The 16738-nt window shown below is 34.4% G+C and overlaps 1 protein-coding gene across 2 annotated transcripts in view; it reads right to left on the reverse strand.

Moving 5' to 3' along the window:
• ANKRD50 (ankyrin repeat domain containing 50) overlaps positions 1-16738 on the reverse strand; it is a 47670-nt gene that overhangs the window by 13287 nt on the left and 17645 nt on the right. For both annotated transcript variants that reach the window (XM_003816396.5, XM_034959113.3), the window contains one exon: positions 906-1135. In XM_003816396.5, coding sequence (XP_003816444.1) covers positions 906-1135 — 230 coding nt within the window. The remainder of the gene's footprint in view (positions 1-905; positions 1136-16738) is intronic.

The following is a 16738-nucleotide window of genomic DNA, read 5'->3' on the forward strand; positions in this document are numbered from 1 at the left end:
AGCATATAAAATAAGTGAGTAATACTGGTTTTCTCTAATGAGGAAAAGAAAGGAACGGTGACACAGACCAAAAGGGGCTTCTACTGTACCTATGCCTGACATACTAAATGCTACGTTAAGTGTTAGCTATTGTTATTTAAATTACTAAACTTTTACCAACTATATTTTTATCAATAACAACAAGAAAGAATGCCATATGTGGAAACCAAAAGTGCTGCCTTTAGTAGCAAGGGAATTGAAGAGAGACAACCTGATAGAAGGAATAAAGCCGCTTACAGAAAATTATTTTAACAAACTAACAAGATTTCAACATACTGTAAAATGTATAGAACTACTCAAAAGTTATATGGCTAATTAATCATTAACTTAATTAATATCTCTCCAATTACACTATATATCCGTGATATGTCCTTGTTTTACACTTCTTTTATTTCCCACAAGACAAAGAGGAGTGTGTTAATCTAATAGGAGGAACCACAACTTTATTATGGTAGTAAATAAAGAAAAGTAAAAAAAGTAAGAGAAAGAAAAAAAAAAGAAACTCTGACAGTGTGCTTTTATATATTATATAGACTGTAATCTCAAACATCAGAAAAAGGTTTAAATTGATCATGATACAACAACATAACAAATGCAGCCCCAAGATGTATAGCAGCAAATATGGCATGAGATACTCCTAACTGTTACTAAAGCACTTAGGAAAAGAATCTTGAAAAAAAGGTATGTTTAAATGATCTTAAAAACATGCTAAGGCTTTTTTATATAAATTTCAAAAGGCACAATTGAGAATAGCTGATAGAAGGAGCAAATGCAACACGCAGATGTTCAACTGCATACTTTTTCCTCTAAGAAACTAGTTCATTAATGAAAAGCATTTAAGGATGGCAGTAAGTAATTATGCTTACCAGTAAACATTTTAGTAACAGCCTTACTCTGCTTTCGGGCAGAACAGAGAAGCAATAGCCATGGTGGAAAGAACTCATGGTGACCAGCTAAAAGTGCTGCAACAGTCCCAGATAAGCTGGTAGACGTTTGTTCACCTTCAGTAATGTTACACCCTTCGTCAACAGAATCAACAAGCAGGTATAGGCTTTGCTGGGGAGGCTTCATTCCCAGAAGAGGGAGTAGAACACACCTGTAAAACACATACACATGAGCATTTTGAATGTTAAGTGGCTATGATGTTAAGATTTATTATTCAAACATTAGAGTATTAATTATAAATTCTTTAAGAATAAAATAAGGTATTAGAACAAAAAATATTATACAAGTTTCAATTCCTTACTTTAAGTACAACATTGGTCCCCAATAGTTTGTATTTCCAATTACAGCATTTTGAACAACCAAGAGTATGTGGGTGTGTGGGTGTGTGTAATTCAGCATAATTAACAAAGGCATTCAGAACTGAAGAAAACTATATTTCAATATTCCCTTTCTGATTGTTTTGAGTCAGTGATAAAAAGTGTGATTTCCTTATGACAAAGCTAAAATGTGTTGCAGAGTGGAAAACAAAACAAACTCTGGGGATCACCTTAATAAAAAGCAAAATATCAAGAGTTCTGTAGTAGAAGTATTTTATCACCATTTTTCCCACAAAATTACTGCAGTTTATACAAGCTCGTCTTCCACAAATTTTATTTTAAAAGACTGTACAAAGATGAACTATATTCTAGATCCCATTTGACATATTTTCAAACTTCAAAGTAAGAACAAAGTATTAGGCTTTACTCCATTAATTAATGCATTTCTTATGTGTGTAACTTATATTGCAGTTGAATATAACTTTTTCATAAATACAACACGCTCATTCATTTTCAACAAATATTTACTTGATGTGTGCTGTGGGGTCAATAAGGTGCTGAGCAGATACAACAGTGAAGAGGACATAATCCATCCAGTTATGCACACCAGAAACTTACAAATAATGTGTTCTAAAAGTGTGTTTTCTTAGTCTTTCAATATAATAGCCACCAAGATCTAATTTATCACCATGCAAGAATCAATATTTCTTTTTAAAAAATCTCAAATATCCTGTAACATCATCACTGTAGGCCAATCTACCTCAATTCTTCGTCTCTTTTACCTGGGCTACCCTAACAATCTACATGCCTCCAACAGCTCACCTCCTGTGAGTTTCTACTGCAGCCAGGGTCACTTCAAATGTTATTCCAGCCAGACTAGCCTTCTTTCAATGACTTCATGAGACACAATTACACGTGGGCCTTTTCATTTGCAGTTTCCTCTGCCTGGCATGCACTTCCCGTCTCTCTTCATGTAGTTTATCTTCAATTTTAAGTTGAGAGTAACCTTCTCAAGGTCAAATCCCTATTACATGCTTCCATAACGTCAAATACAGTAGTTCTTTTCCACTCCACTAACAAATTTGCAATTTTATATTTAATTATGTAGTGTCTTTTTAAAATTTTTCTTTAGCTGTAAGCATCAAGAGAGACTAAATTGGTTTTACTCATCAGTATACCCCTAGAACCTAGCATAGTGCCCACAGTAGAACCTAAAGACTTGACATTGTTGCAAGCTAGAATGGAAAATGAATTAACTTCAATGCACTGTTCTCAGCGCTATAAGAAAAAGCAGTAAAATTACTAACAAGATAAAAAGAAATGACCAACTTAAGTGCAGTAGGCAGGGAAGGAAGAGAATGTCAGAATAATATTCATATATTAGGTGCTCAAGATGAACTAAGTTTTGAGGAAACAATCATACTGCTACAGGAGGGTAGAGGGAAGGTGGGGTAATCCTGGCAAGGAACATGCTGAGTTTGGGAAAACCTACTCTATTGTATCTTAAACATATATTTTGTCCATTATGAGCACAAAGATGGCTGATGAAAAATCAGTAACGTAGTCATATAGTACAATATATAGAGAACACAATACACTAGAATAATGTACATAATAAGTACCACTTCAGATATAGCACACAGGAAGCCATCTTAAGTTACTTTTGACAGGGAAAGTGTGGGGGAGAGGTCAGGGAAATTGGGAATTGAGGTTGGTAAGGTAATGAGCCAGGAGAAGGAGTTTAGTCAGGAGAAATAGCTGGGGGTAGGGGATGACACACAGGAAAGAAAATCTAGTTGAGGCAACAGCACATGCAAAGGCTTAAAGAAGAGAAAGACCAGTGAAGTATGGAAGAAAGAATTATGAGAAGCATGAAAATGAGTAAATGCTGGGTATTATTATAAATTGTGGGCTTTGCTCTAAGGGTATTAAGAAGCCACTGAAATATTTTAAGCAGAAAATTGATATGTTTATATTGGAGTTTAGAAAGGTAACTCTGGTATATGTGAAGGAAAATCTGATGTAGGGTAAGTCTAGAAGGAAAGAGTGAAATATGAGGCCAATGCTTAGAACTTAGAAAAAAAAAATCTCCATCCAGAACTACCACTATCACCAAGGCCATCACTGCCAACTTTAATTCAGTGCTCTATATGCTTTAAGTACTTCACATATCCATTAACTCATCTGATTCTCACATTAATTCTTTAAGGTGGGTACTATTATAATACTCATTTCCAGGAAAGGTAATCAAGGCACAAGAGGATCAGTCACTTGTTACTTTATAAGTGGTAAGAAAGGGATTCAAGTCCAAGGTCTGGTTCCAGAACCTACACAAGGGGGACCATCCATCCTGGTTTGCCTGGGACATTCCCAGTTTCAAGTACTGTGTCTCAGGACCCAGCCCCGCCTCTTCCCAATCTCCTTCTCCCCTAGTCCTGGGCACATCATAGTGGGGGTCACCCTAGTCTCCACTCTTAGCCACTATGGTCCACTGACTAGCCATAACCAATATGAGAAAGTAAATTATAAATTAGTAGCAGTGGTGATAGCAAAAAGTAGACAGATTTGAAAGAAATTTGGTGAGTAATATTAATAGGATTTAGTGATTATCTCCTTTCTTTTGCCTATTCCAGGATATTTGCTCTTCTTTACCTAGTTTCTTATAGTGGAAATTGAAGTCATTTTTCATACTTTCCTTCTCCTCTAATATAATCCTTTAATGCTGTTAATTTCCCTCTAAGTATTTTCAGTATCATCTACTTAAAAATAATTTCCCTTTGATTTCTTCTTTAAAACATCCATTATTTAGAAGTGAGTTATATAGCTTTCAAATAATTGAGAATGTCCCAGTTATCTATATCTGTATTATCACAGTTTAATAGAATTGTATCAGATAACATGTTTTGTGTAACTTCCATAGCTTCAAATTCATTGTGACTTGTTTTATGGCCCAGAGTATATCTATCCTAGCAAATGCTGTGTATGCACTTAAAAAGAATGCACATACTGTTGTTGCTGGGCAGACTGTTCTGTAATTGACAATTAGGTTCATTCGGTAACAGTATTGTCCAAGGGTCCTACGTACTTACGGATTTTTGGTTTATTTACTCTATCAGTTGTTAAAAAGGGAGTGTTAAAATATTTGAATACAAGTGTCTACTTCTTAAAATAGTGTTAGTTTTGCTTCCTATATTTTGAAGTTCTGTTTTAAGGGCTACAAATGTTATGACTGTTATATCCTCTTAAGTAACTGGCCCCTGTATCATTAGGAAATGACTCTATATCTAGTAATAGTCTTTTCTCCAAAATCTACCTTGTTTGATATTAATGTAGGCACACCACCTTTCTTTTAATTAGGGTTAGCACGGCACATGTTTTTTTATTTTTTTATATTTAAGCTATTTGCCTCTTTATATGTGAAGTGAAATTTTTATAGGCAACATATAATTAAATCTTGTATTTTTACCCAGTGAAATTCTATCCTTTAATTAAGATATTTATCATTTACACTTAATGTAGTTGTTAATAGGGTAGAGTTTAAATCTATCATGTTTTTGTCCACATAATTTTGTAACGCACATGTATGTCAGTAGGATATATTACTAGGAATAGAATTGTTAGATTAAGGGACACCTTTATGTTTATTTTGATAGATACTGCCAAAGTGATGCTGTCCTTATAAATTTTATATATATACACACATACATACATATATACACACACATAATGTATATATATACTCATATATGTAATGTGTGTGTACATATTTATCACACACATATATATGTATATATTTATACACACACAGGCAACAGTTGTGTAACAGTAGGTGTTTTCCTAGCCTCTCCATAATAGTGATTAATGTTATTTACTTTTTCTACAGCTAGGTGAAAAATGGCATCCTCATTATAGTTAAAAAAACTACATAATACATATATTAATATTATATACTATATAACATATAATAGTTGTACATATTTTGGGGGTACGAAATATGTGATATTTTGATACCTACATGCAATCTGTAATGATCAGATCAGGGTAATCGTGGTACCTATCACCTCAAACATTTATATCTTCTGTGTACTAAGAATATTACAATTCTTCTTTTCTAGCTATTTTGAAATGTAATATTGTTAACTAGTATTATTGAATACTAGAACATATCCCTTCTATTTATGTACCCCTTCATGCTTTTAATTTATAATTCCTTACCATAAGGGCAATCATATTCACATGTGCCTAGGAATCATATTTCTTTTTCTTTAAATTGTGTTTTCATACACTTTACCCATTTCCCCAAAGACTGCCAATTTTTCTCTTATTGGCACTCTTTAAGTGTTAAGAAATTGAGATAGTGCCACTCCACTCCAGAGTGAGACTCCGTCTCAAAAAAAAAAAAAAAAAAAAAAAAAGAAATTGTTTGTTGTATGTAATACAATTTTTTTCCACCATTTGTCATTTTTCTTTTGACTTTTTGAAAGGTTTTTTTTGGACATGTACAATTTCTTTTTTTTTTTTTTTTACTTTTATATAGATAATACATCAGTCTTTTTTTTTTCCATTTATAGCTTCTAAGTTTTATGTTACATTTCTGAGGGGATTCCCCAGTTCAGTGACAATAAGAAAAGATTTTTGCTATGTTCCATCTCATTCTGTTGTTTCACCAACTCTTTTCCAAGCACTTATATCTCTGCTTCATGCAACTGTTTAACTTGGGCAATCACTCATTAATTGTTTTCATTTAAGGCAATATATTTGGTCAAAGATTCCTTTTGTTCGATGAAAACATTTTTTATGGTGTTTCTTATGCCCTGTTTTTCACATTCCTTCCCCATTTGTTCTTGAGATATATTTTATGTATCCTGTGATAGCTCTTTTTGAGTAAATTCTTTCTGGATCGGCAATTAAAAGTTGAGTGTATGCAGTGTCTAGGCTGGCAAGAAGTCTCCTTATGCGTCAGAGTTATAGGTATAAACAATTTCTTTGAGCTTTGACTTCTCCCCCGCCAATTAAGATCAAAAGCTATGGGGATGTACACAACCCGTAGAGTTTACTACACCCAATACCTTTTACTACACCCAATACTACACTCAATACCTTCCTCCTGCACACACATGGCTCATCTGTGTGACTCATTCTGCCTTCCCCTCTTCATTCTTTCTATATGCTTATCTGGGTCCAGGAAACTGCTACCATAAGTCTATAACTTATCTCCCTGGGATCAAATGAGAGCTTTTGTCCTCTTGATATTCATCAGAATATGCACTTATTTCAACGAATAATGGTCTGCCAGCTTTGCGTCTCAATTTGATATTAACTTTCACATTAGATTGAGGTTTGGGATTATAGGTCTCTCATAGTTTCAAAATACATAGAGCTTTTCATTCACTTTCTTGCCTTGAAGTTATTTCCCAGTACTATTTAAAATGGTCTTAGTCATGTAAAAAGTAGATAGGATTCATTCCTAAGTCCTCCTTTTCGTTTTAGCACATTGTCTTCCTTTCTGTTTTAACACCAAGCTTTTTTTTTTTTCCCCCCCATTCAGGACCTATTTCTAACACTGAGCTTTTTTCTCTACCAAGAAAGCTCCCTCCCCAGGCAGTACTTCTTATCCTTCAGGTTTCAGCACAAGTTCTACTCCTGAAAGAAGCCTTCTCTGACCACCATATCTAAAGCAGCCCTTATCACCATTACTGTTCCTGCAATTGTTTTTTTGTAGCATTTATCACATCCTTAGATTAACTTGTTGTGTTACTTCTGTGCTGCTTTTGTTACAAGGCTGAGAGTGAAGCTCCTGCACACCTCCACATCTCCTTGCCCATAATGTAGGCTTCAGGAGGGCAGGAACTATGCCTATCTTGTGCGCTGTTAAATTTCCCAGCACTCAAAACCACTCTTAGCACATCACAAACACTCAATAAATTTGCTTCATGAATGAATGATACTTGATGGAAAAAGTTTTGTTACTTTAAAACAAAGGATTAAAAATTTACTAAACTCAGAATTCCCATATTAAGTTCCCTTTCAATTATTTCAAAAGCACCTATTTGGGGATGTCTACATCAAGCGACACACAGATTCACATTTTTCTGTTAGGTTACATTTTATAATTTGTAAAATGAAAATCCCACCAAAGTATGTGTACACAACACATAAATAATTTAGACAGTCTAAAACAGACTTTTCTGTATTTGTGAATATTTATATACATGTATATTATTATTATTCCAAATGAGATAATGTAATGACAGTCGGTTATCACAATCATACAAAGATAACACCATATTTAAAAGCAACGGTATTGTACAGGGTTTGACTTTGTATGTGTATCTTAACAAAATGTCTTACATTTCTTACCTTCATTAATATTGAGCCAATATTTATTACATTCTTAATTTTTTATTAATTCAATTTAAAATCCTCGAGTTAGTTTTTCCCCCATTTTCAATTGTCTTGAAAATGAGGAATGCCAAGATCATCCTTCTGTAGCTAGCCTTTTGATTGATTTACTGAATTTTTTTTTAAAAGTGACAGATAAAATTATATGTATTTACCATGTATAACATGATGTTTTGAAGTAGATATACATTGAGGAAGGCCTAATTCTAACTAATTAACATATACATTACTTCACATAGTTATCATTTTTGTGGTGACACTCTTGATTTCCTGGCAGAAAGGCAGCTGAAACTCTGAAATGAAAGACATCCATTGTTCTTTTTCTTTGATACAATGAATTTACTTACTGCCTTTTTCTTAGGAGATTAATAAGCTTTTAAAGCTACTATAAATAAATTACAAGGAATATACTATTAGATAATAGATGGATAAACAGATTGAACATGAAAAAGTGTCTTTAGAATTAAAATTGTTTCTATGAAACATCAGGTTTCAGCTCACTTTCTTCCTCACTTGTTCAGACATAGAGTATTAGGAAGAATGTCCCTCCTAGCCTTTTAAACACCTCAGACAAGCTGGAGGGAGAAAAACTGTGAATTACAGACAGAATGTGGAGCCCCTGGGGCCACTGATAAAGAGCGTTCAACTCGCTTGCTGCCTTTTCTCTACTGACCCCTTAGGGGTTTAAAAACTACAGCAACCACCCTGGCTGGGAAAGGTATGGAATGAAGCTCCGCCCCCAGACTAGGCTCTTCTCCCATATGACCCCTATGGAAAAGCCTTAACAAGGAGTGGGTGGGGAGGAATAGAATAAGCATTACTTGTTCTTGAGGCACAAGTGAAACCCACTGCAGCCTACAGCAACGGGATGGGCAGGATCAGAAGACCTCACCCCAGTCTGAGCGGTATAATATAATCTTAATCAGAAAAACGGAAAATGTCCCCATTCTCTGCCCTCACTGCTGAGAGAGTTGCAGAAGAGAAGAATTTGAGAGCTGAAGGTAGAGAAGATACTGAGAAAATCCACCAGGAAAATCAGCCCCTGCCCTAAATACAACATATTATTAGAAGATTTGAGGTCAGAGGTGCACTGAGGGTACCCACAGCAACAACAAATATCAAATTTTGTGACTCCTGACTAGCTTAACTCACCTCTCCTCCACATTAAAGCCTCCTGCAGAAAACAAAAACTAGGCCCATTTCCAGGTAAAGACCATTTACAATTATTTTCCAGTTGTTTGACATACGGTATGTGGCTTCAAAAAATAATTATAAAATACTAAAATAACGGAAATAATTCTGAAAGAGAAAAATAAAGTTAAAGGACTCACACTACCCAATTTTAAGATTTACTATTAAAGCTAGTGCAATCAAGACCGTATGCTATGTATTTGTTAAAGACAGATAAATAAAAATTCTGGAAACAGAGCAGCATAAATATAGGAACATGATTTTTCACAAAGTTGTAGAGGTAATCCAATTGAGAAAGGCAGGTTTTTTGTTTTTTTGTTTTTGTTTTTGTTTTTTTCCAACAAATGATGCTGAACAAACAATAACAGCTGGATGCCCAAATGCAAAAAAGACGAACTTCAATACATATCTCTCACCCCGTCACACAAAAATTTACTCAACACAGATCATAAACTTAAGTGTAAAACATAAAACTATAAAACTTTTAGGAGAAAATCTTTGTAATACTGAGTTAGATAAAGAGTTTTTAGACACTTCACCAAAAGTGGGATCCATAGAAGGAAAAAAAAAAATTGAAAACTTGACTTTATCAAAATTAGCTATAGCTATTAGCTACTGTTAAGATAATGAAAAGAAAAGCTGAAGACTGGGAGAAAATATTTGTAAAGCAAATTTCTGACTAAGGCTCATATTAAGAATACATAAATCACTCTCAAAACACTAAGAAAACAAATTGTTTTTAAATGGGCAGAAGATTAAAATAGACACTTTAGAGAGGAAGAGAGAAGGGCGTCAAATAAACATAAAAACGTGCACAACATCATCAGTCATTAGAGAAGCTCAAATTAAAACCACAGTGTGATACCACTAGACACCTATTAGAATTGTGCAAATAAGTAAAAACCCTGACAACACCAAGTGCTGGTGCAGAGCAATGGCATAGCCATTTCCAACGGTACAACCACTTCAGAAAAGTCTGACAGGTTTCTAAAAAAGTTAAAGATACACCTACTACATGTCCTAGCAATCCCACTTCTAAGTATTTACCAAAATGAACTGAAAAGGTATGGCCACATGAAAATCTGTACATAAATGACATAAATGTTTACAGCAGCTTTATTTATAATCCCCCAAATTAGAAACAGTGTACAGGATCTTCTACTAGTGAAGGGATAAACTGTGGCATATCCATACAACAGAGTATCACTCAGTCATAAGAGAAAAAACAAAAAAGAAAAAAAAACTACTATTGATCCACACAACAGCATGGGTGAATCCTAAATGAATTTTCTAAGTTAAAGAGCCCAGTTCCAAAAGGCTGCACATACTATTGCATTTATATGACACATGGAAAAAGTAAAACTATTGTAGGAATAAAATTTACATCAGTGGTTGCCATAGGTTGGAGTGGGGGAAGGAGTTTACTAAAAAGGACAGCAAGTAGGAATTGTTGGGGTGATGGAACTGCTCTATATCACAACTAGGTGGATCCATGACTCCATGCATCTATCAAAATTACAAACCTGTACTCTACAAACAGTAAATTTTACTGTATGAAAAATGAAAATAACGCAAAATTATTACTTGTTAACGTTTCTGTGAAACGCAAAAGACATAGCTTGGTACTACCAGGGAGTCAGAATACTCAGAACTCAGGAGACTCCATATGTGCAATATTGAGCAAGTCACTGTTAATGAGTTGTCTTCTTTCCAGTTGGTATTCTGAGGTTCTTCTGAACAGACCAATGCTCTTAGATCAGATCATTAACACTGAAGTCAGCGAAGCCCATCTAAACCTACCAGAATGCTGAATCAAACTATAGGATTCTGTTTTCCAGGATCTGACCAACAATTGGCGCCTTATCAATTTCTCTAACCTCATCAGCCCTGCACTTGGTTCTTTAAACAGATCCTCCCTTTGGCCTTAGAACTTTCGTACATGCTGGAATTTCCACCACTCCTCACTTCAAGGTTTTTATTATCCTTTAGAGATCAGCTCAAATATCACTAATTCAGATAGGTCTTCCCTGACTACATTTCTCACCTGACAACCCAAAGTAGGTAAAATTCTCTATGTATACACTCCTATAACACCCATGAAAGCCCTTATAACAAATGTAATTAATCAAGTAACTAAGGAATTGGCAGTTTAGCATCCACTTTCAAAAACTTTGGGAGAGAAGGAACCACCTACATATTATTCACCACCGTATTTCCAGCAGCTAGCACAGAACTTCACACAAAGTGGATGATTTATAAATATTTATAGAATGAATGAATGAATGGGTTTATTTCATTATTGATATACAGAACAGTGCTTATTCATTCCAGTGTCACGTCTTTAAGATTAAACAAAAACAACAGTTCACTGTTGGCTTGCACTCAGCTCCTAGGTGCTTGTGATGGTTCATTTTATGTGCCAACTTGACTGGGCGACAGGGTGCCTAGACATTTGGTCAAATATTAATGCAGGTATGTCTGTGAGGGTGTTTCTGGATGAAACTGACATTTGAATGGGTAGACTGAGTAAAGCAGATTGTCCTTCCTAATGTGGGTGGTGGCCTTCATCCAATCAAAGATTGAATACAACAAAAGGCTAACCCTTCCACCTGACTGCACGAGGTGGGACAGCAGTCCTTTTCTGCCTTTGGACCTGAAAAATCAGCTCTTCTTGGGTCTTCAGACTGCTGGCTTTCATACTGGAATTTACACCATTAGCTCTCCTGATTCTCAGGCCTCTGGGCTCCACTGAAATGAAACTAGTGGCTCTCCTGAGTTTGCAGCTTGTTGACTACAGGTCTTAGGATTTCTTAGCCCCAAAATTGTGTGAGCCAATTCCTTACAATAAATCTCTTCTAATACATATATGGCTCTGTTTGTCTAGAGAATCATAATACAGGGCTTACTGCAAAAATTTCCCTTCATATAGGTTACTTTATTAAATTTACTCTTACATAATTTGTGTTTTTTAAAATGTGTATTCTATATCTTATACTTGTACCCACAAAACATTTATATCTTCCCACCCACTTTTGCAGTATTAGTCTATTCTTACCATACTCCAAAGTACTAGATAAAAGGCTGTATGATTTTTTTTGGTTTGGGCTCAAGAAAGAAGCAAATTAAGCTGCTACCAAAGGAAATGCTAGAGTTACACAAAAACAAACAAAAAATTCATGTGTCATTAAGAGAGGAGTACCTCTCAAATGCAGGGACATTTGGAATATGCCAAAATGTGGCAAAAACTGTTACTGTCACTCAGGAGTAACAATGAGTACTCAACATCTTTCTTTGACTTCTGCAAGACTAGAGAAATATCCATATGTCATCTCTGAAATCCCAGCTTCCAGAAAAATGGCAACACACAATTACCTCATTTCCTGTACTCTTGATAACTGATCTTTTCTTAAGATTAAGCTGAATCATATAAATTACCAGCTAACCTTTGAGGAGAGGGAGCAAATCTTCTGAGAAAAGTCTTTTTTAATATTTGTAACAGATTTATTTTCATGTAAGAGCATTTCCCCAAAAATGTACATTTCCAGCTAATAAGCTAGAAAAAATAGATATTGGTAATTAAAACTAGGACAATACAATAAACAGTACAATAAAATAATCAGTTATTTAAAATAAATAGCATTACCTTTACAAATTAAAGTGTTACCTTAAAAAATTTTAAAAAGACCATGCATGGTTTACTACAATTAACTGCTGTAGGCTTTAACATCTCCCCACTCTTGGGATGCTGTTAAATAATTCTTACAATTTTTGATAAAAATTATACTACTAGAACACTCTACTGTAAGTTTGGGGTGAACAGTACAATTATATTTCTTTAAGGCCACTGACCTGTGTGGGAGATGGCAAGACCAAGTAGAAAGAAGTAAGGAAGAACGAATCAATTGCGGTTCATGTACCCCAAACAAATTTGTGAGTATTTTTCAGAGATACATTGTCTGACTCACTTATACTTTCTATTAAATAGTATAGGCATACATTAACTCAATAAATATAATGTATCCTCTTTGTTATGGCCTTAAGAGTAAATGGTAGAGGAATATCAGGAGGAACAATCAAATAGGACTGAGAGAGAAAGGAAGAAAGGACTAGGATAGAAAGAAAGAGGAAGAGCCTCTATGGTTTGAATTGTAAATGGAGTGGCAATTTCCCATTTTCACTTACGATTCAAAATATTATGTTATTCTGCACTTGTTTGTTATCCATTGGCTTTAAAAAGGAGAACAGTACTTAACATTTTTAACTCTCTGAAGATACTAAAGTTCAATAAATTATTTTTTTGGGTTATGATCAGCGTAACATTAGTAAAACAAAGTTTGTAGCAAGGATTTCCCATTTCTGCTCTAAACAGTACACTTAAAACATTCTGATGTCTCATGTAATTCTCTCCCCCTGGCCCTTTTTGAGTCTCCTACAAACAGTGCAATATGAATGAAAAATACACTTTTCTCTAGGAAAAACTGTGTGCCTCTAGTGAAAGGTCCTAAAATTAGAGCAGAAGAGAAAACTAAAGCAACAGCAATCCAAAATTACTGATCACTGATTTCTACTTGAAAGCAGTACACAAGTTGAGCATTCCTATTCCAAAAATCTGAAATACAAATCCAAAATGCTCCAAAGTCTGAAACTTTTTGAGCACTGACATGATAACACAAGTGGAAAATTCCACACCTGACGTCATGGGACAAGCCGAAGTCAAAATGCAGGCACATCACACACAGTTTATTTGTGTTCCCAAGGGAAAAATAAAAAATTACCTTCAGGCTATATGTATAAAGTATAGATGACACATAAATGAATTTCATGTTTAGACTTAGGTCCCATCCCCAAGATTTCTCATTATGTATATGAGAATATTCCAAAATCAAACAAAATATATATCCAAAATCTGAAACATTCTGATCCCATATATTTTGGATAAGGTATACTCAACTTGTATTAATTCAGGCTGCTCTGCATTTGGAAGTGGATAATGAACTAAAACTCTCAAGTACTAAACACTCAATATATAGACACTGAAATATACAGTTGGAAAGTGACTTAACTGGTAAATATTTTAAAGCAATTTGGCTTTCTGGAGGGAGGTAATGGTTGGGGGGATATAATGCATTTGTCTTTTAAATTAAATACATATGTAATGTATGTTAATTAATTTTCTTCTTCAGGAAGTCAAGCTAAATATAAAAAAATCATCCTGCTATGTTTAAATGTTTGAGTCCCTCCCAAAATTCACTTTAAAATCCTAACCCCCAATGTGATGGTATAAGAGGCAGGGCCTGTAGGAGGCAATTAAGTCATGAGGGCAGAAACTTCATGAATGGTATTAATGTTCTATAAGAGACCCCAGAGAGCTAGCTCATCCCTTTTATACCATGCGATGACACAATACAGCAAGAAGGTGCCATCTATGAACAAAGAAACAGGACCTGACCAGACTTCAAATCTGCCCATATCTTGAGCTTGGACTTTCCAGCATCCAGAACCAAAAGAAAAACGCTGTTGCTTATAAGCTACCTAGTCTATTGCATTTTGTTTTAGCAGCCTGTATGGACTAAGACACAAACTGACATTTATGCCTAGAGTATGTAGAAGCACGATCTCTATGGATTTACCCATTTATCCCTCACCCAAATCCTGTAAATTAGATACTATTATCACTTCCATTTCACAGATGAAGAAACAAAGGTTTTGAGGGTAAGTAGCTTGCTAAGTGAGACAAGTAGTAAATGGCAGAAGAAGAAATATAATTCTCTTCATTTTGAAGTCCCTCTTCTTAATTATTGTGTTAAATTGCTTCTGAAAATATCAAAGAGTATAAGATAAGAGCATGAGGTCCAATATTAAACAAGGAAGTTCTTAAAACCTGGCTAAACCAGGCAAGTGATGTTAACTTTTTAGCAATTAAATTAGCTGAAAATATTTTTGTGGAAGAAATAATATTGTAACTTTTAAGGTCTTGTAACTGAATATGCTACTTTTCAAATTTCACTTTCCTGAGGGTATTAAACAGTCCTGTTTGTTTGCTACAAATTCTTTACTAAAAATCACTTATCTCAATACTGAAATTCCAGAAAAATCAATAGATGGCAGGTGTTTGAAATGATTTTTCTGAAATTATTATATAATTAATATCAAGGGTCTAATTACCTACAGCTCCTGAATTCACTAAATCTGGATCTGTAGTTAATTACCTGCGATGTATCAGAATACTTTTTATGTATATCTGAAGCCTGCTCTCACAAGTTTTATTTTATTCAGTTACCCCTTATACTACGCTAAATGCAGAATTATGATTTTTAAACAAAAATATCCTCCAATTTAATGGTTTTCAATTGTAAGTATTGGTATATTTTTCCTACATTTATTACCAGTTACCTTGATATTTACGGTATTTAAAAAATTAAATTATATATAACATTAGCAGTTTACCCATTCTGAATTCTGAAGCCTGAAATCTCATTACTACCTAGAAGGTAAACTCTAAATGTACGTTTTGATGATAATTTCAATAAATAGTAATGAGATTTGTTTTGATGCTAAATTTCACCTAGAAACTAAACTTTCTAAAATAGTTGGGGAGTATATGCTGACACATCTGCCTATCACTTTATTAACCAAATGATTAAAGTCTTGCAAAAAGCCAGGTATTAACAATATGTTTTTATATAAGATGAGAAGTAGAAAAAATAATGCACTAACAATTCTTACCCAATATATCTTGTCTTATTTTGGGAAAACAAACCTAGACCTTCTTTTCTTAGGAGCAAAATTACCCATCCAATAAAGTAAAGCAAGTGGAACAGGAAAAAACAACAACAACCAAAAAACAGGCAATACAATTAATACTTCCAATCGGGGAACAAATATTATCTATGCATTTACTAGGATAAAAAACTAGTAAGTAAAATTGATAATTAAAATTAGTCCAGGAGTTTGGCCCAAATGTAGAATACAATTTGTCTCTGAATTTTGGACTAAGGTGTAGTGATTTCACGCTTTTATGAACTGTCTCCCCTTTGTTAAAACATAGCAGGGAAATATGGAATTGAAAATAAAAAGAAAAATATAGCCAGTCAGGAATACGGTAAACATTTCAAAGTATCAGAAATGAAAAAGAAGCATAACAAGATAAAATCTCTAGCTTGCCAAGAAAGTATGCAAGGCAACCTAGAGATTTGCTGATGGAAGTAAAGGGAATACAAGTTCTCCCACTTCTAGCAACAGGACTCAGGCTCACTGTTTGGAACTAGGAGCTGGAGCTAGGGCATGTCTTATTAATAATGAAAGAAAGATGAAACAAAAAGCACTGCTGACTACCACCCAAGGCTATGGCTTTTAAGAAGCAGCAGGGAGCACATAAAGTTAGTCTCAATGGAGACAGGAACTGAACCTAAAAAGATCATGGGTCAGTGACTGAATTTACAAAATCGTTAGTATCAGCTTGGAGTAGGAACTTCATATCTCAATTTTTAGTCCTCATTCAAGATCATACTGGGGATGGGGAATGGTGGAGGCAATCAATAACAATTAGAGCAGGAGGAACAAAGAGGTAGAAATGGTAATAGAGAAGAAATCCAAAAAAGAGAGTGAAAAAAATTACAAAACTTACAATGCCGAGAAAGAGAGCAACAAAATCAATGATCAGAATATGAATTCATATCTAAATTAATTTATAAAACTGCCAAAAAATTAAAAGAAAATGTATAGGTATAAAGTTAATTTTTTTAAAAAGAAATTATTTAACAAAGGTACATATCCAATAAAATTGGAAAGAGCCAGAGAAATCTTGTTTATAGAAACTTCTACTGCCAGATAAAATGTAGTAG

Source organism: Pan paniscus, chromosome 3, assembly GCF_029289425.2.
Source record: "Pan paniscus chromosome 3, NHGRI_mPanPan1-v2.0_pri, whole genome shotgun sequence".
Taxonomy (NCBI): Eukaryota; Metazoa; Chordata; class Mammalia; order Primates; family Hominidae; genus Pan; species Pan paniscus.